At 32.5% G+C, this 27,508-nt stretch overlaps 3 protein-coding genes across 5 annotated transcripts; 1 reads left to right on the plus strand and 2 right to left on the minus strand.

Moving 5' to 3' along the window:
- Window positions 1–1,051: 1,051 nt before the first annotated feature.
- On the minus strand, window positions 1,052–2,274 carry LOC115966035. The gene is made up of 2 exons (XM_031085376.1): window positions 2,236–2,274; window positions 1,052–1,594 (listed from the first exon to the last, which is right to left on the minus strand). Exon 2 carries the CDS (start codon window positions 1,592–1,594, stop codon window positions 1,052–1,054), a length of 543 nt encoding a protein of 180 aa, XP_030941236.1. The 5' UTR covers window positions 2,236–2,274.
- An 11,829-nt stretch (window positions 2,275–14,103) lies between these two features.
- On the plus strand, window positions 14,104–17,026 carry LOC115975796 (UDP-N-acetylenolpyruvoylglucosamine reductase-like). 2 transcript variants are annotated; one of them, XM_031096778.1, is made up of 4 exons: window positions 14,104–14,544; window positions 15,757–16,030; window positions 16,126–16,325; window positions 16,407–17,026. In XM_031096778.1, exons 1-4 carry the CDS (start codon window positions 14,246–14,248, stop codon window positions 16,717–16,719), a joined length of 1,086 nt encoding a protein of 361 aa, XP_030952638.1. In that variant the 5' UTR covers window positions 14,104–14,245; the 3' UTR covers window positions 16,720–17,026. The 2 variants fall into 2 exon arrangements, with proteins under 2 accessions (XP_030952638.1, XP_030952639.1); XM_031096779.1 differs by having other exon boundaries at window positions 16,129–16,325.
- LOC115975797 (protein ABA DEFICIENT 4, chloroplastic) lies at window positions 16,752–23,670 on the minus strand. Of its 2 annotated transcripts, none has more exons than XM_031096781.1 (6): window positions 23,305–23,670; window positions 21,557–21,773; window positions 18,816–18,916; window positions 17,381–17,509; window positions 17,183–17,271; window positions 16,752–17,102 (listed from the first exon to the last, which is right to left on the minus strand). In XM_031096781.1, exons 1-6 carry the CDS (start codon window positions 23,347–23,349, stop codon window positions 16,994–16,996), a joined length of 690 nt encoding a protein of 229 aa, XP_030952641.1. In that variant the 5' UTR covers window positions 23,350–23,670; the 3' UTR covers window positions 16,752–16,993. The 2 variants fall into 2 exon arrangements, with proteins under 2 accessions (XP_030952641.1, XP_030952640.1); XM_031096780.1 differs by having other exon boundaries at window positions 16,752–17,106; window positions 23,305–23,669.
- Window positions 23,671–27,508: the final 3,838 nt, after the last annotated feature.

The raw sequence follows: 27,508 nt of genomic DNA on the forward strand, positions 1-27,508 counted from the left end.
GAATAAACTAAATGCAAAGTAGTCACAAAAATTGAATTCATAAATAACACTACATGGCAATTGCTAGATACATTTTTGTTTCTCTTCTGTGACAAATTTGATCTTCGTCTCAATCTTGCATAAAAAGCAAACAATATTCTTTGGGACTTTGTGAATAAACTAAATACAAAGTAGTCACTAAAATTGAATTCATAAATAACACTACATAACTGGTCATACAATGCAAGAATTGTTCATAAGAAGATGAAATATAATTTAAAACATATATTAATAAATGTTATAGAACGAAAAAGAAAAAGTCATTTATAATTTGAAATTCGACTTTCTCAAAATCGAGTTAAAAAAAAAAATTCTAGAGGCTTATAGTGGCGTTTTAAGGAGCCTATAATGATGTTTTAAGGACCTATAGTGGCGTTTTGTAACTCGATCTTCATAAACTTGAGTTCAATACAAGTTTTTCCTTTTTTTTTTACCTATAACTCAAGTTACAAAACGCCACTATATGCTCATTAAAACGTCACTATAGGCTTCTTAAAACACTACTATAGGGCTTAACTTGATTTTGGGAAAGTCGAGTTTCAAAAGAAGGGCATTTTCCTAATTAGTTTGGAGAAAGGGGCAAAATACTGGATTGTTTTTTTTTTAAAAAGGGCAAAGGCCAATTTTTTTCCCATTTATAACCATCAAACAATATTATTTTAACCAAAAACATTGTTTAAAAAAGGACATTTTTAATTATAAACAAAACTTATGTACAGTATCTTAGGTGCTGTTTCTTAGATTCCCCTTCTTAAAATTCTGTCATATGGCTACTTAACTTAAAAAATACACTTCCATCAATAAGAAAAAAGCCACATCGCAGAATTTTAAGAGAGGAACCTAAGAAACAGCATCTAAGTACTGTACATAAGTCTTACTCTTTAATTATTTACAATGCATTAAATAAGCTTATGAATCTTAAAAATATCATTATAAATTAATAACAATTAGTAATAAGTTCATCATAAAAAGTAAAAATTATAAATTGTACACATATATCCATTATAATTATTCAATTGAAGGTGGTCAAGTTCTTCACCTGGTAGAGATTGTGGAGCATTATGTAGGCCAATGTTCTCATCTTTGGGGTGAAAGGAATGGTGTTCAGCGCCTTCTTTTTAAGATCATCACCGAGGAGTTCTGCAATGGGTACAAGAGAGTCCAATCTATCATCATATTGGATATAAAGTTGTTGAGATGGTGGACGAACTTCTAATATCTCTTGGATAGATTCCCTTGTGACAGAAAATTCTCTCCCCCTCAACCAACAATTTATGTGATCCCCTTCCACAAAGGCATTTGCAAAGAATTCCCTTATGATCTTAGCATAGACATTCCCACTAGGTTCAACACCTTTGTCCATGTGTTCTTTGAACACTCTTGGAATGAAGGTGTTTTCAAGGGTCTCCATTGCTACAACCCTTTCCATGATGATCGAGGCCCTTTTGTAGTAGTCGTTGCAAGCCATGTCTGCCTCAATGCTTTGGAAATTTTCCGAGTTAGAGCGTTGATGCTTTGTTGACTTCTTTGAGGGCGATTGCTTAATAGAAGACATCTGCAAAGATAGCCACAAACACAAAGAGACAAGTACAAAAAACAAAACAAGAACACAAACTTGATTAGTATCAAGTTAGTCCATAAAACAACCACAAAGTCCTAAAAAGAACATAAACAACATCACAAGATCATGTTGTAATTGCTAAACATGTAACAAGACTTATCTAGCATGAGTGATATGCAAACATGATAAGTGAATTAGTGTGTGCATGTGGTGTGCATATGTGATGCATGATTAAGGCATGACTAAGCACACTTGGGTCAAAGTGTGTAAAACACACAACCAATGATCAAAACATAATAAACATGCATAATCATGGTAATCCCCAAAGTTTGGTACTCATCGGAGTCCAAAACAACACCAAAATGCAATTTGGGCATTTTATCAAACACCTAGTATGCACAAACACATTTAACATGTAAACAATACATGAACATTTGTAAAATATGCCTAAATACATGTTAGAATGCCACAAGGGGCCAACACAAACACAATCAAAGCAAATGGGACAGAGCCCAATCAAGAAAAACAAAAGATTTTGCATAAAATTAAAGTTTCCCAACCCTTTTCAAAAATGAACCCAACTCATGAAAACCTTAAATCTAAGGAATTAAAGATAAAAGAATGATGAAACTTACCTTAGAGAAGACTTAAAGTAGATTGCACTTGTGTTTTTGTTAGGTTTTTGAGAGAAAATTGGTTAGGGTTGAGAGAGGTCGAGGGAGGCAAAGGGTGTGAATTTGAAAAACTGTCATGTTCAGCCCTTTAAAACTGAAAACACGCATTTTTCGCGGGTAAGCTTCTTGCGAAACTACTCGCGAAAAATGCCACTGAAGCACATAACTTTTTGTGGGTAAGATTATCTCGCGAGACAGTCGTGAAAGTTTCTGTCTGAATTTTAATGTTTTCAAGTTTTGTCATCTCCATTTTCGCGGGAAGAGCTAACTTGCGAAGCTTCTCGCAAAAATGCCTCTAAAGGAGTTTTTTGTTAAAAACATGAAATATGTAATATGAACAAAAACTCTAAACACAAAAGCATAAAAACACTTTCAAAAACATATAAAATACTCAAAAATCTTTTTGTGTTTGATCAACAAGCAATTGAGTATATACATCACATTTGAACACGTACAATCACACAAATGAAATAAGCATTCGTTGAACAATAGACTTGTGTGTTGTGTATGTGGATCAAGTATGAACTAGTCTTTAGTCTAGTATAAAGATTCAATTGTCAATTCAATCAAGTCATATACGACTAGTATGAAGATTCAAATGAACATATATGACCCCTTACCAATGTGATTACACTTAATTGAAAGCTTTTTGTTTTGCTTCCATTTTACATACTTTTGATCAAAACAACTCAAATTTTTGAGAATCGATGTCATAAACAATTTGAATGAACTTTGACGAATTAGCCTTTGGCTTTGGCACCATACAATTTAGTACAAATCTCTTTCCCTTTTTCTTAGTCAAATACTAGTATGTGTGATGACTTTTTCAGTTCAAAATTCTCTTTTCAAGATTGACATTTGTAGATCTCTTGAAAAAGAAAAAATGTGAGGAGATATATAGGCACAAGTCTACGCATATATCAAGATCAAGCAAGTTTATTGACCAATCATTCATGAAAAGTTTGAAGATCTATTTACAACAATCAAACGTAGATTTCTAGATGTCGCTCACACTTAGAAAATTTACATACATAACAAGCTAAGCTCGTAAATGCACTACGCCATTAGTATGAAGGTACTAGGCCAAACTCTCATGTGATATACATAACTGCAATTAAATCTACTATCCACCACCAATCTACTTTATGTTATTTTGATAGTAGATCTTCAAATTGCATTGTCATATCCTCTATCATTTAGAAGGTAACTGAAGTAATGATTGTATGTAATGTATAAATTTTATTCTTTTACAATATAAAATTATTATGATAGATGATTAAGATAATTAAAATAAAATCTAATGTTCTGGAAATTTTTTGAAATAGAATTTTAAATTTCTTAAAACTTAGTTAATAGAGTGTCTATTTTACCTAAAAGTGAACTATGATGAGAATTTAATTATTTTTTGCAAAGAGAAGATAACCATAGGCCCAATTTTTATTTTATAGCATAAGATGTTACAGTTAGATCCATACCATGTGTAATACGTTAGTTCATTATGATAGTTCCAAATAATATCCTAATACCTATCTATATGAGTTTTCTTTTTTAATGATACCATAAATGATGGAGTTTAATAGAATTCATTTAAGATCCAATGTATCCAATAATTTTTTTTTTATTTAAAATTTAATGGATACAAGTCTTTTAATTGTAAAATTTTTTAATCATAAAATAGACTCTATCTAAACTCTAAAGAAAAGCATTCGGAATGATCACATCATTGATACCATATCATGATGGTTGCAAATAACAATATTATTATTCATGATTAATAGATAAACAATAAAACTGTGAATTAACAATTTAACAATTCAAATACCAAGTTTAAACTATAACAACACATATACAAAAGACTCCAAATATTAGAACATACTTCTTCTGCCATTTTCATTATTCAATCAAAACCAAAGTTTCAAAGATAATTCCAATTCAATTAAACCCAATACATACATACACATGAACATAAAGAATTCCAAAAATAAAAACAACAATCTCCAAAAGCCTCTGCCTAATACAGTCACTAAATTTTTTTTTTTTTTTAAATTGTGCGTTCTTTAGTTATTTTTCCTTTTATGTTTCAGCAAATTTTTTCTAATTGACCAAAATATCTCTCATATATGTTAACATTAAACCTGATAAGAAAATTTTACATACCTTTCTGTTTTGGAAGCACTCCAAAAACCAAAATCAATGCAAGAGACTGTAGATAAAATACAATAATTCAATGCATTTGGTTGACTATTATCATTAGATACAGAAACTTTCAAACCATCAACCAATGCTTTATTGCTGTCAAAACGATTCTCATGGCTGAATTATACTGTAAAATTTGTTTAAATACATAGATATTAATTGGGTATATCAATATGACAACAATGTTTTTCTACAGTTATTGTGAAACACTTTGTAAATTTAAAACGTGAAATTAAATATATGTAAGTGGTTAGGTGATGAATATATAAATACATATATATATATATATATATATATAAAAAAGTGGTTATGTATTTTTTCTTTCTTTCTTTTTGTCGATATTATTAAAGTCTAGATGTAGTTTTCTTAAATAGGAGAGTATGGATCGTGGGAGAGCGTTATTGTATTTGGCTAGAAGTCTAAATTGTGTTAGGTTTTTTTGTTTTTTTTTAATAAAAAGAAAAAAAAATAGAGAGAGTATAAGGAGTCTAGGGACGGTGGGAGAGTATTGTAGAAAGAAGTGTTTGTGTTATATTTTATAATTTATAGATATAGATATAGTTTTGTTTAATAATAATAATCATGTGGCAAGCTCTGAAGAGGTCAACAAAAAGCCAAAGACTTCGGTTATATATATATATATATATATATATGAGAAACTGCCACAACACCCACTAACTAAATAAAATGTGAAGATTAAAATCCACTACCACTTGCTATTGTATATTTAAAATAAAAGGACATGTCTAGTTGAAAAAGTATTGGAGGTAAACCAAACCCATATAGATATAGATTGATTGTTGACGCACCTAGACTTTAATATGTTCAAAATAAAGCTCTTGATCTAACTTCAAAATAAATTCTACAAAATAGGAATATAATTGCTTAAATTCAAGTTAAGAGAATAGAAAAACTATTAAATTCATGAGAACCTTCTAAGATCTTAGAAGAAAGTGAACAAATAACAATACTATTTCCATTCGATGACACATATTAAGAGTATATAGGAACAATAATGAAACAATTCAAATTTGTGAGCCACTGTGCGTAAAACAAAAAACCATTAAAAGAAAAAAAAAAACCACATGAACTCAGATAAAATTCAAAATATTAAAGTCAAACAAATGGAAAAACCTAAAAAAACAAAAACCTTGTGTATCAATCGATGGCTATTACCTACTTAAACTGTAGCTTCTATTTCAGCTAAGTTTCAATTCAAGTGTTTATCCAAAATTTAAAATTTTCATCAATCTTTGGACTTTTTTTTTTTTTTTTTTTTGCATAATTTGCTAATTGTATAGTCACCCTGTTTCCAACCTTAGACACCATTGTAAACACACAACTGTGATTAAGTTGTAGAAGATAGTTAGGCTCTACCAATAGATTACCAATAAATTTCACCTTTGAAAGGTGCCTAACCCATGCGCATGATTCTCACAAGTTCTTGTGACACTCCAAAGCAAAGTCTGAAAAACTAACATCTTATGCAAACTTAACTGAATGTATTTGTACCCAATAACAATCATCTTCAAACTACATTCCCCAATCACCTTTCCTTGATAATCAGGGATATTAGCCACCAAACCGGCATAAGAATAATTAGAGAGCACATAAGGCTATACATGAAATCCATTCTATAATTTGACATCCAATTCTCTTTTAATAGGATCTAGTAATTCATTGTGTATAAATAATTGATGAAAATATTTAAATAATAATAATTTATATCAATTATAAGAGTTATGAGTTTTGGATTATTGTAAACTAGTATGTAGTCCCGTGCTACCGCACGGGAATGGATATATTATTAATCATGAGTTTATTCATGTTTAAAAGGCTCAGTTAAGTCTAAATTCATATTATTAACCATAAAATTTCATTAACAAAACTTAGCAGTATATATATTTTACATAGAAAGATGAACCTTGGTGACAATGTTTATCCAAAAGATCCATTCACGCTTTTGAATCTTCAATCTCAATTAGTGATTGAAATTTTCGTAGCTTAAAAAATTTAAAATTAAAAAAAAAAAAAAAAAAAAACTCACCCATCATTTGTGTGAAGAAAAAACCTCTGAAGTTCCATGGCTGATAAAAGAAATTGTAGTTTTACGATGTAACATGATGAGCATTTTGTAACATGATAACATTTCAGAGTGTGTAACGATGAGTCATTTTGTAACATGATGAGCAAAGAAAAAACCTCTGAAGTTCCATGACTGATAAAAGAAATTCTCTCCAATCTCTTTTTATAAAGAGATGGGTTTGTGCGTGTTTTTATACATCCTTCATAGTTGTATTATCACGAAACAGGTCCAATGGATTTAGATTGGTATTACTGATTCCCAAAGCATTAGTGTTTAATGTGTTATTAATTTCATCTCATTGGCTTCTGCACATGATAGCAAAATTAAAAATAATTAGATTGTACACGTGTATAGTAAAATTGGAATGAACAATTGGAATGATAATATATGATAGTAACAACAATAGGAAAATTCAAATAAAATTTCAAATTAAATTGTAACAATCTGAATAAAAAATTCCAGTAGAAAGACAGGGTGGAGTGATCCACTCCAAGAAGGCGACCAAACTTGCGTAAATATAGAATAATAAATCTCTCTCCGGAAAATTTACATTGTTCATAACCTTTACCTTCACTGAACATTTTAAAAACATAGTGACTCACATCTGCCATTCAGACATCTACAGCTGGGTCCTCTCCAATTTGCGTGAGATTCCATTGATCACTAAGTTCCTTTGCAACCTACAAAAAGTATCATCCATCGGTCCACAGCAGTGCTTTCTTCATTGTTATAGGTGCCCAACCTGAACAAAAAGCCAAATATAAGGATAGTGAATTTTAGGCATAATGTGCATCTAATCACATATTAGCAATTTATAACAAATGTAAAGATGCAAACTTTGTAAGTGAATAGTAAACAAAACTCAGTGTTAGAACCAAGAAGAAAGCACTTTAATCCGAAACTCAGTGCAAATGTAATGATGCAAACTTTGTAAGCAATTTATAACAAAGATGCAAACTCTGGCTTTGCTATCTTTTTGGAAATTATGCAATGTACCCAAACCAAGTTCTTATTACCGATATTAATCTCTTTGGTTTTCACGTTTGACTACAAAATCAAGAAAAAACTTAATTAGCACAATAACTCACTTGACCCGATACATAGAAGTGGTTTTAATGAGAATAAGCCCACATACATTTAGCCACATGATGCAAAATTCAACTTCAATTTCAGATTCTAGACACATGGCACAAAATTAGAGTTCTAATTTGGAATTCAATTTCACACTCTCTCTGTTTCACCTATTATTTTATATATAGATGATGTGATTAACTATGGGTATTTAGGATGTGTATTTTGTTTGAGAATTAAGGAGAAAGAGAAAGACACATTCTATATCAACTTTTATTCTATAATATTCCTCTAAAGTTTTTTTTTTTTTTCTTGTTACTTCAATTGAATAAATGATGTGTGTGCAATTTATGATTATTGCTTTTTATGATGAACCCATCTATATCTATGTATATATATATATATATATATATATATTTAAAAGCTGAAGCGTAACATTTATTGTTGCTACACTCCAGTTGAGCCACATCAGCTCCACGTCATTATCTTTTTTCTTTCTAATTTTCCTACAATTGTTTTTAACATTTATTTTTCAAATATTTACACTTCCCCAACATTTCTCCTACCCTTACCTTTTCATCTTCCCACTACTTCTCCAACCTTTCTCCCTTCCTTAGCTTTTCATCTTCTCACTACCCTCTACATTAATATCATTCTTCCTCTTTTCCTTCATCTTTCTTTATTTTTGTCTTTTCTTATTCACACCCTCTTACTATAAATTTGCCACTAATTTTTCCATTCTATACATAGTTTTCCCTCACAAAAAAAGGCTCTCTCTCTCTCTCTCTCTCTCTCAATTTTTTGGTGGATTTATTTTTTATTTTTTTATTTTTCTTACATCTCTGCTTTAGGTTGATAATTTTTTATATTCTTAAAAACTCTACTTTGGGTTAATGTGATTTAGTTTTTTTTATTATAAATTTTTTTTTGGTCTCTTTGATTGTTAAATGTTATCCTATTACGTTATAAAGAATTAAATATAGCATATAAAAATACAATATTATTCTATTACATAGTATGATTTGGATAATTTGGTATTTATTCTATTAAATAGCATGATTTTTTTATAGTGCTTAATTTAGATGTTAAACTATAAGACTTTACTAATTTTTATTTATTTTTTAATCCTTTGTGGTGGACAAAGTATTCTTAATAGTTGTATTAGAAGTACTCTATAATGCCATTTATTTAGAGAAAAGCAAAGGTTAGCCAAACGAAAATAATCAGATGGGTGACAAATTTTAGCTTTTGCAATTTTATTTTAATTATTATTATTATTATTATTTTATAACGATGCATATATAGAACTTATCTTTTGTAGATTTAAAGTGACACCCTTAGTCAACATGTTTGTCGGGTTCTTAGATCCACAAATCTTCTCAAGTATTACCAACTTATCTTTAACAAGGTAATGGATAAAGTGGTATTTTGTCTGTATATACTTCGACTTTGAATGAAAAGCCAAATTTTTGGCAAGAAAAATTGCACTCTGACTGTCACTGTGTAGAATGCCCATCTCCTACTTCTTACCCAATTCATCTAAGAAACCATGTAGCCAAATCATCTCCTTTCCAACTTCAGTTGCTGCAACATACTCAGCTTCTGTAGTAGACAAAATAACAATCTTCTATAGATTTAAAGCCCATAATATAGTTATACCACCCAGAGTAAAAACAAACCCAGTAGTACTCTTTCTACTATCAATATCACCAGCAAAATCAGCATCTACATAACCCTGCAGTTTCAAACTTGTACCTGTGAAGCAAAGACATGTATCTAATGAACCCTTCAGATATCTCAGAATTCACTTGACTGCCTCCCAATGCTGCTTTCCAGACCTACTCATGAATCTGCTCACAACTCCCACTGCATGTGCAATGTCTGGCCTTGTACACACCACAGCATACATTAAGTTGCCAATAGCTGAGGCATAGGGCACCTTGCTCAAATGATCCCTTTCTTCTTCTGTCTTCGGTAACTGTTCTTTGCTTAGTTTGAAATGACTACCCAAGGGTGTGCTCACTGGTTTAGCTTCATTCATGTTGAACCTGCTGAGAACTTTCTTCACATACTCTAACTGTAAAAGCTTCAATGTAACATTAGCCTTATCTCTAATGATTTTCATACCAAGGATTTGCTTTGTAACTCCCAAATCCTTCATTGCAAATTGTTTGGACAACTGCTTCTTCAGATTATTAATCTCCTCAATGCTAGACCCTGCAATAAGCATATCATCCACATACAACAGTAATATGATGTAAGAATTGTCAAAAGACTTAACATAGCAACAGTGATTAGCTTGACATCTCTTAAACCGAATTCTATGCATAAAACTGTCAAATTGCTTGTACCACTGTCTAAAAGCTTGTTTTAGGCCATACAAGCTCTTTCTTAGTTTGTAGACTAGATTCTCTTGTCCCTGAACAATGAACCCTTCTGGCTAAATCATGTAAAGGTCTTCCTCTAAGTCACCATGAAGGAATACTGTGTCTTCACATCTAACTGCTCAAGATATAAGTTTTCTGCAGCCACCATTCCCAGTACCAATTTGATTGTTGACATCTTCACAACTAGAGAAAATATCTCTGTGTAGTCAATGCCCTCTTTCTGCTGGAACCCTTTAACAACTAATCTGGCCTTATAACGTTTGCTACCATCATGCTCATTCTTTATTCTGTATACCCACTTGTTATGCAAAACCTTCTTTCTTACTGGCAATTTAGTCAGTTCCCATATTTGATTCCCCAACAAGGAATTCATCTCATCCTTCATAACTAACTCCCACTTGATTGAATTCTCATATTGCAAGACTTCATCATAACACTCTGGCTCACCACTATCAATCAACAGGAGATAATTTAAAACAGGTGAATAACGCTGTGGAGGTCTAATGTTCCTGGAAGATCTATGAACTTCAGCTACAGGTGTATTCAGATGTACCTGTGAATTTACATTCTCCTTATCTTCTTCACCCCTTTTCTGGACAGTACTTTCAGTCAATTCATCTAAGTTGACAAACTCAGATTTCTTTTGATCTATCTCTATAACATCTAACACAACAGTTGACCTGTCCTTGTACATAACCTGTTCATTAAATATCACATTTCTACTTCTGATGATTTTTCTGTTTTGTTCATTCCAAAACCTATAGCCAAATTTCTCATCACCATAGTCAATGAAAAAACATATTTTAAACTTTACATCAAATTTACTATGAGTATCAGAATCAATATGAACATAAGAAACACAACCAAAAACTTTTAAATGTGAAAACTTTACCTTTTTACTGCTCCAAACCTCCTCAGGAAGTCTGAACTCCATGGGAACTGATGGTCCTCGATTTATCAGGTAAGCTGCAGTGCTAACAGTATCAGCCCAAAAAGTTTTTGGTAGTCCAGCATGCAATCTCATACTCCTAGCACGCTCATTGAAAGTTCTGTTCATGCGCTCAGCCACACCATTCTGCTATGGTGTCCCAGGAATGGTCTTCTCCATCCTAATTCCCTGTGTAGCACAATACTCACTGAACCCTCCATCTATGTACTCTTCTCCATTATCTGACCTCAAACATTTTACTTTCAAACCTGTTTCTGTCTCAACCATGGCCTTCCACTTCTTAAAATTTTCAAATACATCAGATTTATTTTTCAGAAAATAAACCTATACCTTTCTGCTTGATTCATCAATAAAAGTGATGTAGTACTTTGAACCTCCAAGGGATGCAATTGGAGAAGACCCCCACAAATCAGTGTGTACTAATTCCAATTTTTCAGCCTTCGGTGTCCTGCTAGTTTCAAGAAGCTCACATTTTTCTACTTTCCTAAGATGCAACTTTCACACATATCAAAATCAACGGACTTCAATTCTGGTAGTTTTCCTTTTAATAGCAGCATCTTCGTCCCTTTCTCACTCATGTGACCAAGTCTGCGGTGCCATAGGCTTGTATTAGTACTTGCATTAGCAATTACAATTGTGTCTCTTAGACATGAGGTCATATACAGAGTACCAGTCTTCTTTCCACGAGCCAATACCCTAACTCCCTTTATAACCTTCCAAGTACCACAAACAAATAGTATTGCATGTCCTTCATCATCAAGTTGTCCAACAGAAATTAGATTCCTCCTTAGGTCAGGAATATGACGAACCTTCTCCAGTAACCAAACAGATCCATTTGGGTAACAATATCCGAACGTCTCCCATACCCACAACATCCAAGGCTGAACCATCAGCCAAATACACCTTACCAAAATCACCTGCAACATAATTCTGTATGATTTCTCAGTGTGGAGTGGTATGAAACGAAGCTCTTGAGTCCAAAACCCAATCATCAAGTGGACTGTCTACTGCAAGAAGTAATGTACCCTGTACCTCTTCTATTACAGCATTAGCGGAGTCATCTTCATTCTTCTTCTTAGGACTTTTGCATTGCCTCCTAAAGTGACCTATTTTCCCACAGTTCCAGCATTGTACTTGTTGGCCTAATCTAGATTTACTTCTGTTCCGATTAGAATTTCTGGATTTTGATCTGCCCCGATTTGAATTTCTGTCATTACCTCTGCCTCTTGTCTCAAGTTTTAGGGTAGAACCAGATCTTGAGGTTTTGCCTGCATCTCTTTTGTGAATCTCCTCAGCTAGAATTAAATCTCGTATATCATTGTACTTGAGCTTTTCCTTTCTTGTAGAATTGCTTACTGCCATCCTCATTGCCTCCCAACTGTTTGGCAAAGAAGTCAAGATGATCAGAGCACGAATCTCATCATCAAAATCAATTTTTACAGACGACAATTGATTTATGATAGTATTAAATTCGTTCAGATGTTGTGCTACTGATGCACTCTCTGCCATCTTCAAATTGAACAATTTCTTCATCAGATGCATCTTGTTGTTTGCGGACGGCTTTTCATACATACCAGACAAATCCTTCATCAGATCTGTTGTGGTCTTCTCCTTTACAACATTGTGTGCAACAGACCTAGACAGAGTTAACCTAATAACTCCCAGAACTTGTCTGTCAAGAAGCGTCCATTCCTCAGCCTTCATAGTCTCAGGTTTTGTCCCCAAAATAGGCAGATGCAATTTCCTCCCATAGAGATAATCTTCAATCTGCATCCTCCAATACGCGAAGTCTGTGCCATCAAACTTTTCTATTCTAAACGCCTTTCCTACTTCCTCTACCATTGCTCCCACTCAAACCTAACCCTAGGGTCTGATACCAGTTGTGGGGAATTTAACCAAAATCCTAACCTGTGAGAAACAAAAAATAGAGAAAAAACACACGCCAAAGAAAGACAATCACACGCACTATTATTCGGGTCAGGTCGGATCGTCAAACCGGATCAAACAAAACTAGGCTCTACAAAGCCCAACACTATGTTTGGGTTTGCAAAGAAAAAGTCAACAAAGAGAGAGATAAACAATGAAAACAACAAAAGAGAAAAGGGTTCAAGGGGGATCACATGAAGATAGAGGTGAGAAGTGAAGGTTCTGCGTGAGGGAGACAATGGTGGGAGGTGAAGGTTGTGAAAGAAGGACGTGAAAGGGGAAGAGTCGAGACTCAGGAGAGATGCCATAAAAGAGTCGGGCTTTTCTTTTCTAAAAAATTAAACTTAATTAGATAAATAATAGTAAAGGCACACAATAAGAAACTCAACAAATAGTCAAAGGTTTTAGTTATATAGTATTTATAGATTATTGTTATATTTTTCTTATATTGACTTCTATATATAAATTTAGGCATATATAATGTAACATTTATTATTTAATTATTTAAATTTGATTAATTTTTACATTTTTCTTGATTTTTAAATCTATTAATATACTCAAACGGTTTAATATCTAATTTATTAAACAAAAATCTTGATATGGAATGTTTAAAGAATATCAGTTATGATCAGTATGATTTAAAAAATAGTTCATAGTTTACAAACTGACTAGATGAAAAATAGAGTTATTTTGGCTAATATAAAGACTAATTTAATGTACATAATTATTATATACAAAATAGCATATGTTAAATCATATTGTATTCTACATATTTTATCAATCTTAATTAAAGACATTCAAAAATGGAATAGAAGACTAATAATTGGAGTATCTCTGTTGTTAACTTTAAATATATAATAGTTTTATTTTTACTCATTAATTTAGTATTGAACTTTTTATAAAAATTCTCATTCTACATTGTTTTTGTTCATACTTTGTTCTTAGCCCTTCAAAGATGAAATTCTGACTGTGTCCCTTGATAGTCTTATTAACCACAACATAATTCATGTAAACGTCCAATCTCTTTGGATTTGGGAATTTTAAAGATTGCTTTTGAGCAATTGCTTGCTTAATTAATATGGCTTAAAAAAATAAAAAGGAAAAGGAAAAAGATATTGAAAGAAATCAAATAATGGAGGAAAATTATTGTTGATGATGTTAACATAAAATGCATCCAAGCACGTGCGCATATAGGTAATGTAGAATTACTTTGATCAGCCAAAGACCCTTTTCACTTCCCGAGTTCCGACACACAAAGCAACAAGACTAGAGTGACAGAAGTGGAAACTCGAAATCCTACTCCCAACAATGAGTTGATGATGTTAGTAAAAACCAAGAAGACAACCCCCCAACGTTATGTCCAATATTCTTCTTCACTCACTTCCCACTGCTAATTGCCTCACCAAACCCAAACCACAAAACTCTTCCATTTCATTTCACACTTCATATTCATCACCAACAAACTCATCTGTCTCCTTTCTATGTGAGCACAGCAACAGCAAACAAGAGCAAACCCAGAAGTGCAAGGATGGTTTGAACTTGAACTTCATTCGTGCCAGCAAGCTCTTGAAGGATCTTAGCTCTTGGGGGATTGGTGGACCTTGCAATTATTTTGTCAAAGTTCACAATCAAACCCAGCTTGTTTCTGCTATCAGGTTCACTCTTTCTTTTATTCCAGACCCCAAAAAAGGGAAAGAAAAAAAAAATTTTGTTTCTAACAATTTGCTACTTTTTCTGGTTTGATTGATTGTGGATCTGAATTATTTTATTTGGTCTTAGATAAATGTAAATCTGTCTGTTTCATTGTATTATTATTATTATACTCTCACTGTCTCACAATAAATTAACATTTTTGAGGAAAAAAAAAAAAAACATGTATTTAAATCAAACAAAATAATCGTAACAATCAGGCTCTCATCCGTCACCTGATCTTTGGCATTTTACAAAAAAAATTTATGTTTATTTTGCGTCATTAAAATGCTTACCATTTACAAAATTTCATTTAATATAGGCTAAAATATTCTTTTTCATCCCTAAAAATAGCTTAAGTTTTATTTTTATCCTTCAACTTTATTATGCCTGTAGCAGGATATGGGCATTTGGATTTTGACGATTATAATCCAAATACTTTGTTTTGATAGTTTAAGCCATCAAGGATTTTAAACTTTTAAATCATTGGATTGAAACATCTAATCCCATAATTTAAAATCCTCTTAGGAATAAACTATAAAACACATCTAAATAAGGAATTTTAAAATTTATAAATTTGGAATCAAGGCTATTCAAATCCATTGATTTGAAATCTAAATTCAAGTATCCAAACACAACCTTAAAGTCATATTTCTGTTCATGAAATTTTAAAATATTATACATTTTATTATTTTTCCACTTTTCTTAAGTTCGAGGACAAAAATGAATTTTGAATGACATTTCAAAGACAAAAATTAATTCTGAATGACATTTCAAAGACGAAAATAGAACTTAAATTATGTCACTTTTCTTCATAAAATATAGTCGGGTTCTATTTCTCGTCCCTAAAAAATATGTATTCCATTAGACATGTTGAAAGGACAAAATGGTTGATATTTTAATTTTTCAATGACAATAAATAAATAACTTTAGGGATGAGAGCAAAACTTGTACACTATCCTGTTTGGTATTGTTGTTTAAACGATAATTTTCAATATTTAAACACTATAATACGTATTTTCATAACACTTAAACAATATTATTAGAAATCTTTTAAAAACTTTTGCCTTTATATGTATGCGTATGACACAAGGTTTAATCTATTTTCTGTTGAGAGAGAGATTCCAAAGGAAATAATATTTACACTTCTAATGGTTTTGTTGGTTAAAATGTTGCAGATACTGTCATGAGCACAGCATACGATTTATTATTATCGGTAAAGGCTCAAATTGTCTTTTTGACGACTTGGGTTTTGATGGTTGTGTTATTCTGAACCGGATTGAGTTCTTGGAGAGCAATGAACCCGGTATTTATAGAGTTGGAAGCGGTTTTCAATTTAATAAATTGGGCATGCAATGCTCAAATGAAGGATTCACAGGCCTTGAATTTGCTGGAGGAATTCCTGGGACTGTAGGAGGAGCAACTTATATGAATGCTGGAGCAAATGGGCAGGTAATTCTGGTTCTAATTTTTGAGTTAAAATGTTTTCTGAGACTGTTTCAGGATTGAAGGACTAATTGGTTTGCCAATGTTCTTATTGATTGAAGGAGACTGCTGATGTTGTTGATAGTGTAGAAATTGTAAAGAATGATGGAAATTTTCAGACGCTAAACAGAATCGATCTCAAATTTGGCTACCGAACATCACCATTTAAATTTATGAAAGACTTGGGAAGCATTGTTGCAGTCATGTTCAAGCTGCAGCCTTCGGGATCAGCAAAAAGAAGACTACAGGAATATCTAGAAAGGTAGTCATTAAAATATTATTATGCTTCCTTGAAGAATTTTGTTTACTAGGAGATGCTTAAGGGGTGTGGTTTGATTTACAGGAGGAGAGTATCTCAACCGATAGGTGAACGTAGTGCTGGTTCAGTGTTCCGAAATCCACCTAATTTGGGAATTGCAGCAGCTGAGTTGATTGAGAAAGCTGGATTGAAAGGTTTTAGAGTGGGAGGAGCCATGGTATCCAACATCCATGCAAATTTCTTTATAAATTCTGGTGGATCAACTTCTCAAGACATGCTTGACCTCATTGCTTTTGTCAAGGAAAAAGTTGATCAGAAATTTGGGGTACAACTCAAGGAAGAAGTGCTATATGTTCATCCATATTGTAATGATTTGAATCCAAATAGAGACAAATGACCAGTCATGTAAATTTAATATTTCATGAAAGGAAACAAGAAAGCTCAGCCTTTAATAATTTCTGATGATCTTTGAAACAATATCTGTTCCAATTAGAGTTTTGATGAAAGGAAACAAGAAAGCTCAGCCTTTATTAATATCTGATGATCTTTGAAACAATATCTGTTCCAATTAGAGTTTTGAAAAATTTTCAAATCCTAATGAATTCATTGTTTGATTGTTTCTGCAAAGTAAATCATCATCATGCTGTGTCAGGCATTTCTGGACCTTCTGGTCAGTGCTTTGGTGATGACATGAGTAAGGATTCCAATGGGACAAAAAAGCAGGCAAAAAGAAACTGAATGCCGAGTCTCAATTTGGTTTTCCAGTCCATCATGAAAAACCTGCCTGAATTCAGTGAAGTGTTAGAGCTTAGAACTACAACCAACAACACAGAAAGACAGAGAGAGACAGAGAGAGAGACCTTGCAGCAAAGAGATCTACAACCAACAAGTGAATCCATGCAGAAGCTAAAGTCATCTCGCTTGAGAACATCCTTGCAATGCCAGGCAGCTGCGCATAGTACACAAGAAAAAAAGATATAACATAAGAATTTTTAAATTTATTAATAAAAAATAAATAAAAAAACTGTTGAATCCAAATTTGGTAGTTAAATACACACCTCAGGCAGCAAGTATTTATTTGCGAAAATCATCCGGAGTGTTTCAGGCGTCCAAGAGAGGTATAGTAGATATGCATATAGAAGTCCAAGCACTACGTATGGTATACTACTTTCCACAGATTTTTTAGTCTGAATTATGCATGATTAAATCAATTAGGAGCACCAACTGACAAAAAGTGGATTTACAAGCTAGTGGAACATATGGATTTAGAAAGAAAGAGAAGAATGTAAACACATGAATCAGTAAACTTAATATTGTGAAGTGAGGTTTAAATGAAGTGATAAGCACTCGATATAATAGGAATTTTGTGATCTACATTATACAAAATAAATTATTGTGAAATTCAACCACCACAGCTACAATGAAGTTGATGCGGTTTTTTTTTTTTTTGATGATGTGGAACCTCACTAAGGTAGGGCCCTTTGGACCCACCCCTGAGGAGTAAACCATGGATACACAACCCCACCGTCAGAACCATGTATCAGGTAATCCAAAGGAACTCCTATGGGGATCAAATCCAGGATGTTTAGGTCTACAGCTCACCCAAGCCTCCAACCACTAGGTTGCACCCTGACGGGTAAAGAAATAAACCAAAGAAGACAGGTGCTGTGGAAAATTCTCTCTCTCAAACATGGTGAAGCTTGGGTTAGTCATTGGAAAAACTTTGAGGAAGCAGTGGTGAGATACTTTTTCACGTTATATAAAATTCTCTATGGGGATGGTACACAAATTCAATTCTGGTATGATCTGTAGTGTGGGGAGCTTTGTCTGAAAGATGTTTTTCCCAGATTGTAACTAATAAGATCAAATCCTCAATTTACCAATTGGAGTCTGTGGATAAGAGTAGTGGGGGAATCAATGGAACATATTCTACTTTAATGCTTGGTAGTGAGGAGGATTATTTGGTTTTTCTGTGTGGAAACTATTTGAAGTTTCATGGATTTTGCCAAGGATGGTGACTCAAATGTCAAGCTCTTGGAGTAGGACTTTTCAAAAGCATAGAAATGCTAACGCTTAGAACGCAGCTTGTTTGTGCTTCTTGTGGACAATTTGGCGTGAGCAAAATAGTAGAACTTTTGATGAAGTGGAACAGCCAACCCATAAGATCAAACAATCTATATGAAGGGATTTATAATGATTAGATGATAGTGTTATGAAATTTTCCTTCTTGCCCTCTTTAGAATTCATAGATAGTCTTATTCTAAAATTGTAATTCTTGTAATTTTTTCCTTTACTAATTGTTTTTTTCTTATTAATTAAAGTATTTTATTTAAAAAATAAATAAAAATAAAGCATACATCTATATGTCTGGAACTATACATCAACTGAGGAATTATATGAAAAATTCAAGAACAAATTGTATGATCCACATGATAAACAGAAACTGAAGAACTGACAATGAGTGCCAATCTCAAATTAATACAAGAAACATACCAGTTCAGCATTAGGAGCCAGAACCATGAGGGTGTAAAATGGGAGAACAGCTACTGTTCCCAATGAAAAAACACTGCTAGCCAGTTGAGAACCTGACAACACTGCAAAGTAAATAAATAAATAGATATGTAGACAACAAAACATAGGGACAAGAAAGTCATCACTGACACAACCAAAGAAGTGAAGGAAATTTCTGCTCAAGCTTATAATAACAGCATGCAAAATGCCTCATTATAGTCAATATTTGTTACAATTTTTGTGATTTTCAGAACCTTCATTCTCAAGCATATCAGAAAGCTCCAAATGATATATCTGAACAGTTGGTTGCCCAAGCACAAGGCATTGTTGTTCACCCTAAATTTGGGTAAGTATGGCAAAAAGGGGGATCTTCAGAATTACAAAGATTGAACTAATAGGCAGGAAAAAAATCTCTGCCACAATAAAGGTGCCCCTAAGGATTGAAAATGCAAGATGAGTTTCAACTTGATGCCTTTTGGAATCCAGTAAAAAAGCAAGAGGATAGAAGGCTGTAGCAGTTATAGTAAGGAAAAATTTGTGGGAAGGGGGAACACTAAAGCAGAAAGTTCATATGTTTCTTCAAGCATGCATTAGAAATGCCAACATACTTCCAGACCACCATCAACCATCTTCTCTCCAAGTACATTACAAAGCTCCCCTAGATTGCATATTATTCAAATAACCTCTATCAATAATATGTATCTCCTATAACAATAACAACAAAGTCTTAATCCCAAATATTTTGGGGTCAGCTAAGCATACCTACTTCCTACAAAATATAAATATGGATAGAGCAACACAAAAATTCTTGGAGAAGTAGGACACCATATGGTGAGGACACATTAAGTAATAAGTATTCTATTCTCTGTGTATTCTAATCATTGTGTATTCTTTAGTTCTGAGGTTAAAAATTTCACAATTCAAGCATCCCAAGTTTTTAAATATGCCAAAAAATTTGTTGTAAGCCTTTTTTATCTTTTGTGTGTGTGTGTGTTCTAATCATTGTGTATTCTATGGTCTGAGGTTACAATATTTCACAATTCAAGCATCCCAAGTTTTTAACTATACCAAAAAATTTATGTCATAAGCCTTTTTTTATCTTTTGCTTACAATTATTTTCAATGTGCTAAAAAATCTCACATCCTCATACTGAAGGTGTATCAATACTTAACCAGAAGTTTCCCACATCATGGGAAACCTTTCCAATTAGAAAACATTACTTCAAACTCTATTTATCAAGTATTGTAAATATAGGGATGTATTCAAATTGGGGTCGGCTAAGAATACCTACTTCAGAGATGTCCCTTGTAGAAGTATCATCAACACAACCTGTTGCTCTGGTGCCAACAGTTAACCATGAAAAAATGGAGTTGAGCTGGAAGCTATATAAATTCAATGAAGTAATGACTTGCATTGATATAATTTCATTGTGAGCTCAGGTATCACATTGTGATATAATGACAGAAGACAGGTGAAGTAATTTCAGCTAAAAATACATTCAACAAATGTTGAAAAGCTTAAGAGGCTTACTTCTTCATGTTTAGCATAAATCCAATTCAAGCAAAACACCTTGGACTTTTAACTGTGAAAGCTTGGATACTGTAGACCAATACAATTCCCACAAAGCCTGGTGCTAGAGGCCATCATGTCATAGAATAGCTAATGGTAAATCATCTTTCTTGATCTGATACTTATTGACGCCTATTTAGGGATCCTATAGCATCTATTTTTTAGTAAAGATTACATTGCTAGAAGTTAAGGGAACAAAATTCACTAAGCTTATAAAGTTGCTTTAAAATGTCATTGCAACTGTCTTTCGATTTGAAATCTGCAATGGAGAGGCTATAAAATGATCATAATTTATACAAATCTTATACATTACTAAGATTTACAGCTTTCTCTAGTCTTGCTCTATGTTTCACTAGTATTATGTAAACTGGTTCTTATGTATGTCTGTACATACACATTTTTACTTCCAGCACACGTTCTGAACTTTTGTTTCTTGATCTGATACTTATTGACGCCTATTTAGGGATCCTATAGCATCTATTTTTTAGTAAAGATTACATTGCTAGAAGTTAAGGGAACAAAATTTACTAAGCTTATAAAGTTGCTTTAAAATGTCATTGCAACTGTCTTTCGATTTGAAATCTGCAATGGAGAGGCTATAAAATGATCATAATTTATACAAATCTTATACATTACTAAGATTTACAGCTTTCTCTAGTCTTGCTCTATGTTTCACTAGTATTATGTAAACTGGTTCTTACGTATGTCTGTACATACACATTTTTACTTCCAGCACACGTTCTGAACTTTTGTTTCACAAGTATATAGATGATACAAAATGTATATTGGATTATGAGGCTTTCTATTCAAACATATCATCCTAACTTCTCATGTCATGTATGTCTCTTAAGTCTCTGTGTTTCGCTAGTATTATATAAACTGGTTCTTATGTATGTCTGTACATACATGTTTTTACTTCCGGCACATGTTCTGAATTTCTTTTTCACATGTATATAGATGATACAAAAAGTATATTGCATTATAAGGCCTTTTCAAACATATCATCCTAAGTTCTCATCTCATGTACCTCTCTCGAGACTTCCCTAAAACAAATAAAACTGGAAGAAAATGAATTACAATCAGTTATGCAACTTTGCAAGTAGTACCTACATTAAGCAAATGTTAAAGTAGTAAAGGTGCAAAAAATGAATTACATGAAGCGTACACTCCAGAGCCTTTTTGATAGAGAGCACATCTTGCAAATTTTGGTGTAGAAATAACTTTTGATCCTCCTAGAAAACTCCAGTCCCTGTCCATGTTGACTCCCACTCTTGCAACCCGTTGGCCACAAAATTCAGAGCCATTACTTCTAAGAGAAAAACCCGTTCTGACATCATGCCGTGGTGTTATAGACTGCCCTGAGTGAACAATCTATGATAAAAATGGAAACTTGATTGTAAGGAACACCGGCAAGGTTGGAAAATATGCACGAAGTTACTGGGGGGAGAAAAAAAAAAAAAAAAAAACCCCTATGTTTAATCACATGTTTTATCATACTTTAAAGTTTAAACTCCTTTGAACAATAACAGGACCTAATTGCTAGTGATTCAACAGATGATCTATACAGCTGGGAAAGGGGATAGAGAAACAGCAATATTCAAATTTGCATCAGAATGTTCATGGAATTCTACTTTCATACCTCCTTGGAACAAAAAAATAAAGAAATTAAATGTGCGTATCTCACTGATTTATTCAAATTTTACAGACGTGAGTTCCATCTGTCAAGAGTCTTGTAGCTCAACTAACACTTCCTAATGCTTCTAACGGGAACGTTCAGGGTTCAAATCCCCCCTCTCCCAACTATCGAATTATCAACAAAAAAGTCCCATCCAGCATTTAGTCAAAGGGTAATATGATGATGATGATGATGATGATGATGATGATTTTACTTTAACATGCCCTAAGAGAAATAGAGATTCATCACATATTTGACACCAAAAGAATATTGTTTTAAAACATGGTGGGAACAACGTTCCACACAAAGTAATGATTCAAACATATACATGACCAGTAGTCAACAGCATAATCCAATGCAACATCCTGCACTACATTATATAAATTAAAGGTACACTTCTATACAGCATGTTACAAATTACCCAAAATAATGCAAACATAAAACCAGGGGACTGTAAAGATGATCCATCGTAGTACACCCAAATATTCATTGTGTGTACCGGCGGCTAAGGCCCAGTTTTGGTTGAAATGCAATGCCTAGATTTGTAATTTTTCCAGCATATATGACACAAATTTATCACCTTAACTGGGGCCATTGCAAAAACTTGGAGCCCTCACTATCACTGATGGGATAGGATAAATTTTTAGATTGGAGAAAATTCCCTAGTTTCAAATTTTATATGATGATGGCTGCCGCTTTTAACTTGTCCCATCCTTGATGATGAATTTGCAGGCATTATTCATGATTGTATGCACTATGCAGAACTCAATTAACCAACTCAATCTTCAAGAAACGTCACCCTAGGTAGTTGAAATATATAGCAAGCAAAGAAAATGAAAAATCAAATATACATCCCATGGTGCAATGGCTGGCTTTTATGATCAGAACCCATTTGGCATTACAAAGAAAAACAAAACTATTTACAAGTGCAATCTCAAATCTAGCAGAGAATTATCTTTTTGGACAAAATATAACTAATTCCATACTATGACCAATACCCATTTGCAATCAATCAGAAATTCATCCAAAACGACTATTGTAACACCATTAAAATAAATAAAAATATAGAACACATAATTGTTGATACCCAGATAGATAAATTGAAATACAAGTCCAAAGAAACCCAAGCAAGCATGAGTGATTTTATTACTAGCCACTAAACTATAACTGGCAAAGACAGACAGTAAAGAGAATTAAATAATTCTTGAAAAGTATAAAAAAGCAAACCTTGAATGAGATTGGAAAGTGGCAAAGGAAAGAAGAGAAGGCCATGTTTTCAAAACCCAGATAGTCAACACCAACAGCTTCTTCATGAGCTAGTACTATATATTACTATTTAAAAAAAAAAATACAAATGTAGAGTTCCAAACAGTGAAGGTCAGCTTTCCACTAATAAGAGAAACGCAGTACAGAAAAGCAGCTTAGCTAGAGAAAGAGAGAGAGAGAGAGACACAAGGCAAAGAGTAATGGCGCACTAAAACTAGCTTTAGAGCAATGAAACTGGACAATGCGTATGTCCCCACTTTAATACTGAATTTGTTTGGTTCCTAAGGTTTGTGGGTGCGCTTCTCTTTTTCTGTTGCTATGTATGGTATGTTCCATCTTATTGGAGGAGATAAGGTTAAATTAGGCTTGGGTCATGTCAGAATCTTTTTATGCATTTTAGAGCATCCACGTGGAGGCATAAATTTAACTATTAGCCAAAAAAAACATCTCCCTTATTTATTTTATCTATTTATTTTACAAAATATCTAACATAAGTTCAACACTATAAAATAATATATCCACTATAATAAAATAATATATTTACTACAAAGTAGTATGAATACGTAAATAAAATAATATATTTAATATAAAACAGTGTGAACATGTAATTTAATAATATTTTTTTTATCGTGCACAACAGCCACTTTTGGCTGTGCACTGTAATTGTGGAGCTAAATTATTTAGTTTTGGCTCTACCAATATAGTCATAAATTTGGGTGTTAAAAATAGCAATATAATTTTTTAGCATTACCAATACTAACGCTCATTGGTGAGATAAATACATTTCCAATATTCATCCAAAAAAAAAACATTTCCAGTACCCATATCCCAATCCATCAAAATAAAAAGTACTACTGCTTTTCTATGCAAAAGGATAGCTTTAGGTTTGGGCTTGAAAATTGACCAATTTGGTCTCGTGAGAGAGATGCAAACAAAGATTAACAATTTATGGATCAAATTAATTAGTTTTTAAATATCTTAGACCTGATTTTTCATTAGCCTAATCTTTAAGGGGGTTAATTGTAGTTTGCCTACAAAAAAAATAAAAATAAAAAATGCTCTGATTATTGAAATCTAATTTGGGATAGTGATTAGTAAAATACAGTATGTGTGTATAATATAATAGGTATTCGGATGGGAATGATTCAACATCTTTCAAGAAAAGTAATTTCAAAAGTTTGGCAATAAATTACAAAAATGGAAAAAAGAACAATAAGGATTTATTGCGTGTATAATACATTTATATTTTAAAAGTTTGCAACAAAAATACGGTAACATTTTTATATATTTTTGAAAATGACTACGATAATCCAACTCACTCCCAAAAATGGCTTTACTTTCCAATCATATTTATTTTCCTTGTAATAAATACACAAAAATATAATATAATTAGAATTAAATACATGAGAAAAAATATATAATAATTTTTTCTATTCTTTTAATTATCTTCATTGAACTAGTTACTATGAACATAACTTTTTCACAATAAAATTTTATAATTATTAAAATATTTGGGTCATGAGTGTGAATGATAGATATGATTGAAACTTATGAACTCACTTTTTTTCTCCATTACTTAATGCCGACTACATCAAAATTTATTGTAAAAAAATAAAATATTATAACTATAGCGTTATTTCTCTTTCAATTATGATCATGAGGGGGGATGCAAGTCTGAAACTATAATAAAAGATTAAAGATATTGTTTTTATTTTTTTAAAAAGAAAAAAGAATAAGGACAATTTTAAAAGAGTAAAAGAGAGCACTTTATTAGAAAAAAAGAATTGGCCTGGGAAATCGTGAGGTGCTGGCTTTAGAAAGGTGGGGTGGGCTTTTTAATATTTTGAGGGATTTTACCAACGGACCTTAAATATATATATATTTTTTTATGAATAGGACTTTAAATATTATAATCTGTTATGGGACCGTGTAATGTATATACCTAGCCAATTATATCGTACTAAAAAAATAATGCTAATGGTACTTTTTTTTTTGATAACCGCTAATGGTACTTTTAAGTTTTAAAAATTGCGTTATTACTGTACAAATCCAAAACAAACGGGAGGCAGGAGTTTCTTAGAATGTTACGTAATTACACGTACTGTTTATGTAACATAAACGTAATTACCAACTTACACTTTCGCTTCAGAACAATTTATAAGTTGTTTTCTATGGAAGATTACGTGTAAAAATTAAATCTTTTTTATCTTTTTACCTTTTTCATTCTCCCATCAATTTTAAATCTTTCCATTTTTTTCCCTCTTTCAACTAAACGGACCTTGAATATTATTGTATGCCACTACTAAATAAATATCTTTCTTCATCGGTAATTAAGAGTTTTACTTTTCAATAAATTACACCATAAATTTTCTGTAATTTTTAAGCAAATTCACAAACTTATTTATTTTCAAAAACTTTTCGTTTACTGAAAATTCACAAACTTTCATCTCTATCCTTTTTTCAATATTGCAATTTGTTGACAGAAAACAAATAAAGAGATGTTAGAGATATTTTAGCCCATTAGCATAAGCCCAAGCCTAATTCTACTTTGTGTGCAAGCCAAGTTTCCTACTTGTACTAGAAGTCTATTAGTCTAAGGTTTAGTCTACTATATATACACATGTTATAATTCATTGTAACACAGGATTTGTATTACACTATAATATATTATTGATGTAACCCTTTAGGGTTTCTTCCGTGGATGTAGGCCGTTAGGCTAAACCACGTAACCCTCGTGTGTTATTATGTTTTATACTTTATGCTTTCACTTCCACATCTATACTAGCATATTCAACATGGTGTATCAATGCTAATATATAACATGGTATCAAAGCCACTTTCTTGTGGACATGGTTTTCTGTCCTTACGGTATATTTAAGAGCAATCTTTGTCTTCCTCGGTGTTTTTTTTTCGCTGCATTCATCTTCTTTGGCTTCCTACTGCTGCCGTCAAAACTCTCCGGTATAGTCAAGCCACCGTTAGAAGTCGCATCAACACTGCAAGACCATTGCCTTCCTCAAACTACCGTCACAAAGCCAAACTTCATTCAAGGGATCTTCTCAACCTTATCAAATCTCAAGATTTCATCAAGCTTTCATCTTGAGTTTGAGAGGGGGTGTTAGAGATATTTTAGCCCATTAGCATAAGCCCAAGCCTAATTCTACTTTGTGTGCAAGCCAAGTTTCCTACTTGTACTAGAAGTCTATTAGTCTAGGGTTTAGTCTACTATATATACACATGTTATAATTCATTGTAACACAGGATTTGTATTACACTATAATATATTATTGATGTAACCCTTTAGGGTTTCTTCCGTGGATGTAGGCCGTTAGGCTAAACCACGTAACCCTCGTGTGTTATTATGTTTTATACTTTATGCTTTCACTTCCACATCTATACTAGCATATTCAACATGGTGTATCAATGCTAATATTTAACAAGAGAAAGCAAGAACAAAACAAAAAGAGGGTCGATACCTACTGTGTATTGTATAATCTGTGTATTTTCTGTATCATGATGTTGTATATATAAATATATACATGGATAAGTTATAATAATAATATTTGAATTTGGAGAATACTGTTTCATAAAGTGAAAATTCAAGTTCTGGAATTTTCTAAGTGAAATTTGAATTTCAGTATTTTTGATCGGTTGAAACCTTTGCTCGATCGATCATAGTGATGAGTAAAATTATTATGGAGTCTCGACTTGGTTCGATCAATGCTCAGTTCTTCTTAATCAATCAAGACTCGTAAAACTGAATTTTCTATAGAATTTTCTGGTAACCATTCTGGATGTTTGAAAAGGTTTCAAGCTTTGTAAACGGTTTTATGAAACATTTTAACTCTCCATACATGCCTTTTGGTAAAATATAACCCTATGAGTATAAATTGAGGCTTATGTTCACTTGAAACATATTCCTTTTCTCTCACAAAAAGTTAGTTACAAAGAAATACAGGAAATCCTGCAATTATTCTCCAAAATTGCTATCTGTAAAACCGAATAACTTGGTTGTATCCTAGGTACAAGTTTGCAGTAACCCTTTAGCAACAAGAGTGTGGGGACAAATATCATCTAAGGATAACAGTTTTGCGCCTCCAAGTTATCTATTTTCTGTTTTGTTTTTTGTGTTAACTTTGTTCTTCCATTATTACTTTGTGTTATA

The sequence above is a fragment of the Quercus lobata genome, chromosome 2 (genome assembly GCF_001633185.2).
Source record: "Quercus lobata isolate SW786 chromosome 2, ValleyOak3.0 Primary Assembly, whole genome shotgun sequence".
Taxonomy (NCBI): Eukaryota; Viridiplantae; Streptophyta; class Magnoliopsida; order Fagales; family Fagaceae; genus Quercus; species Quercus lobata.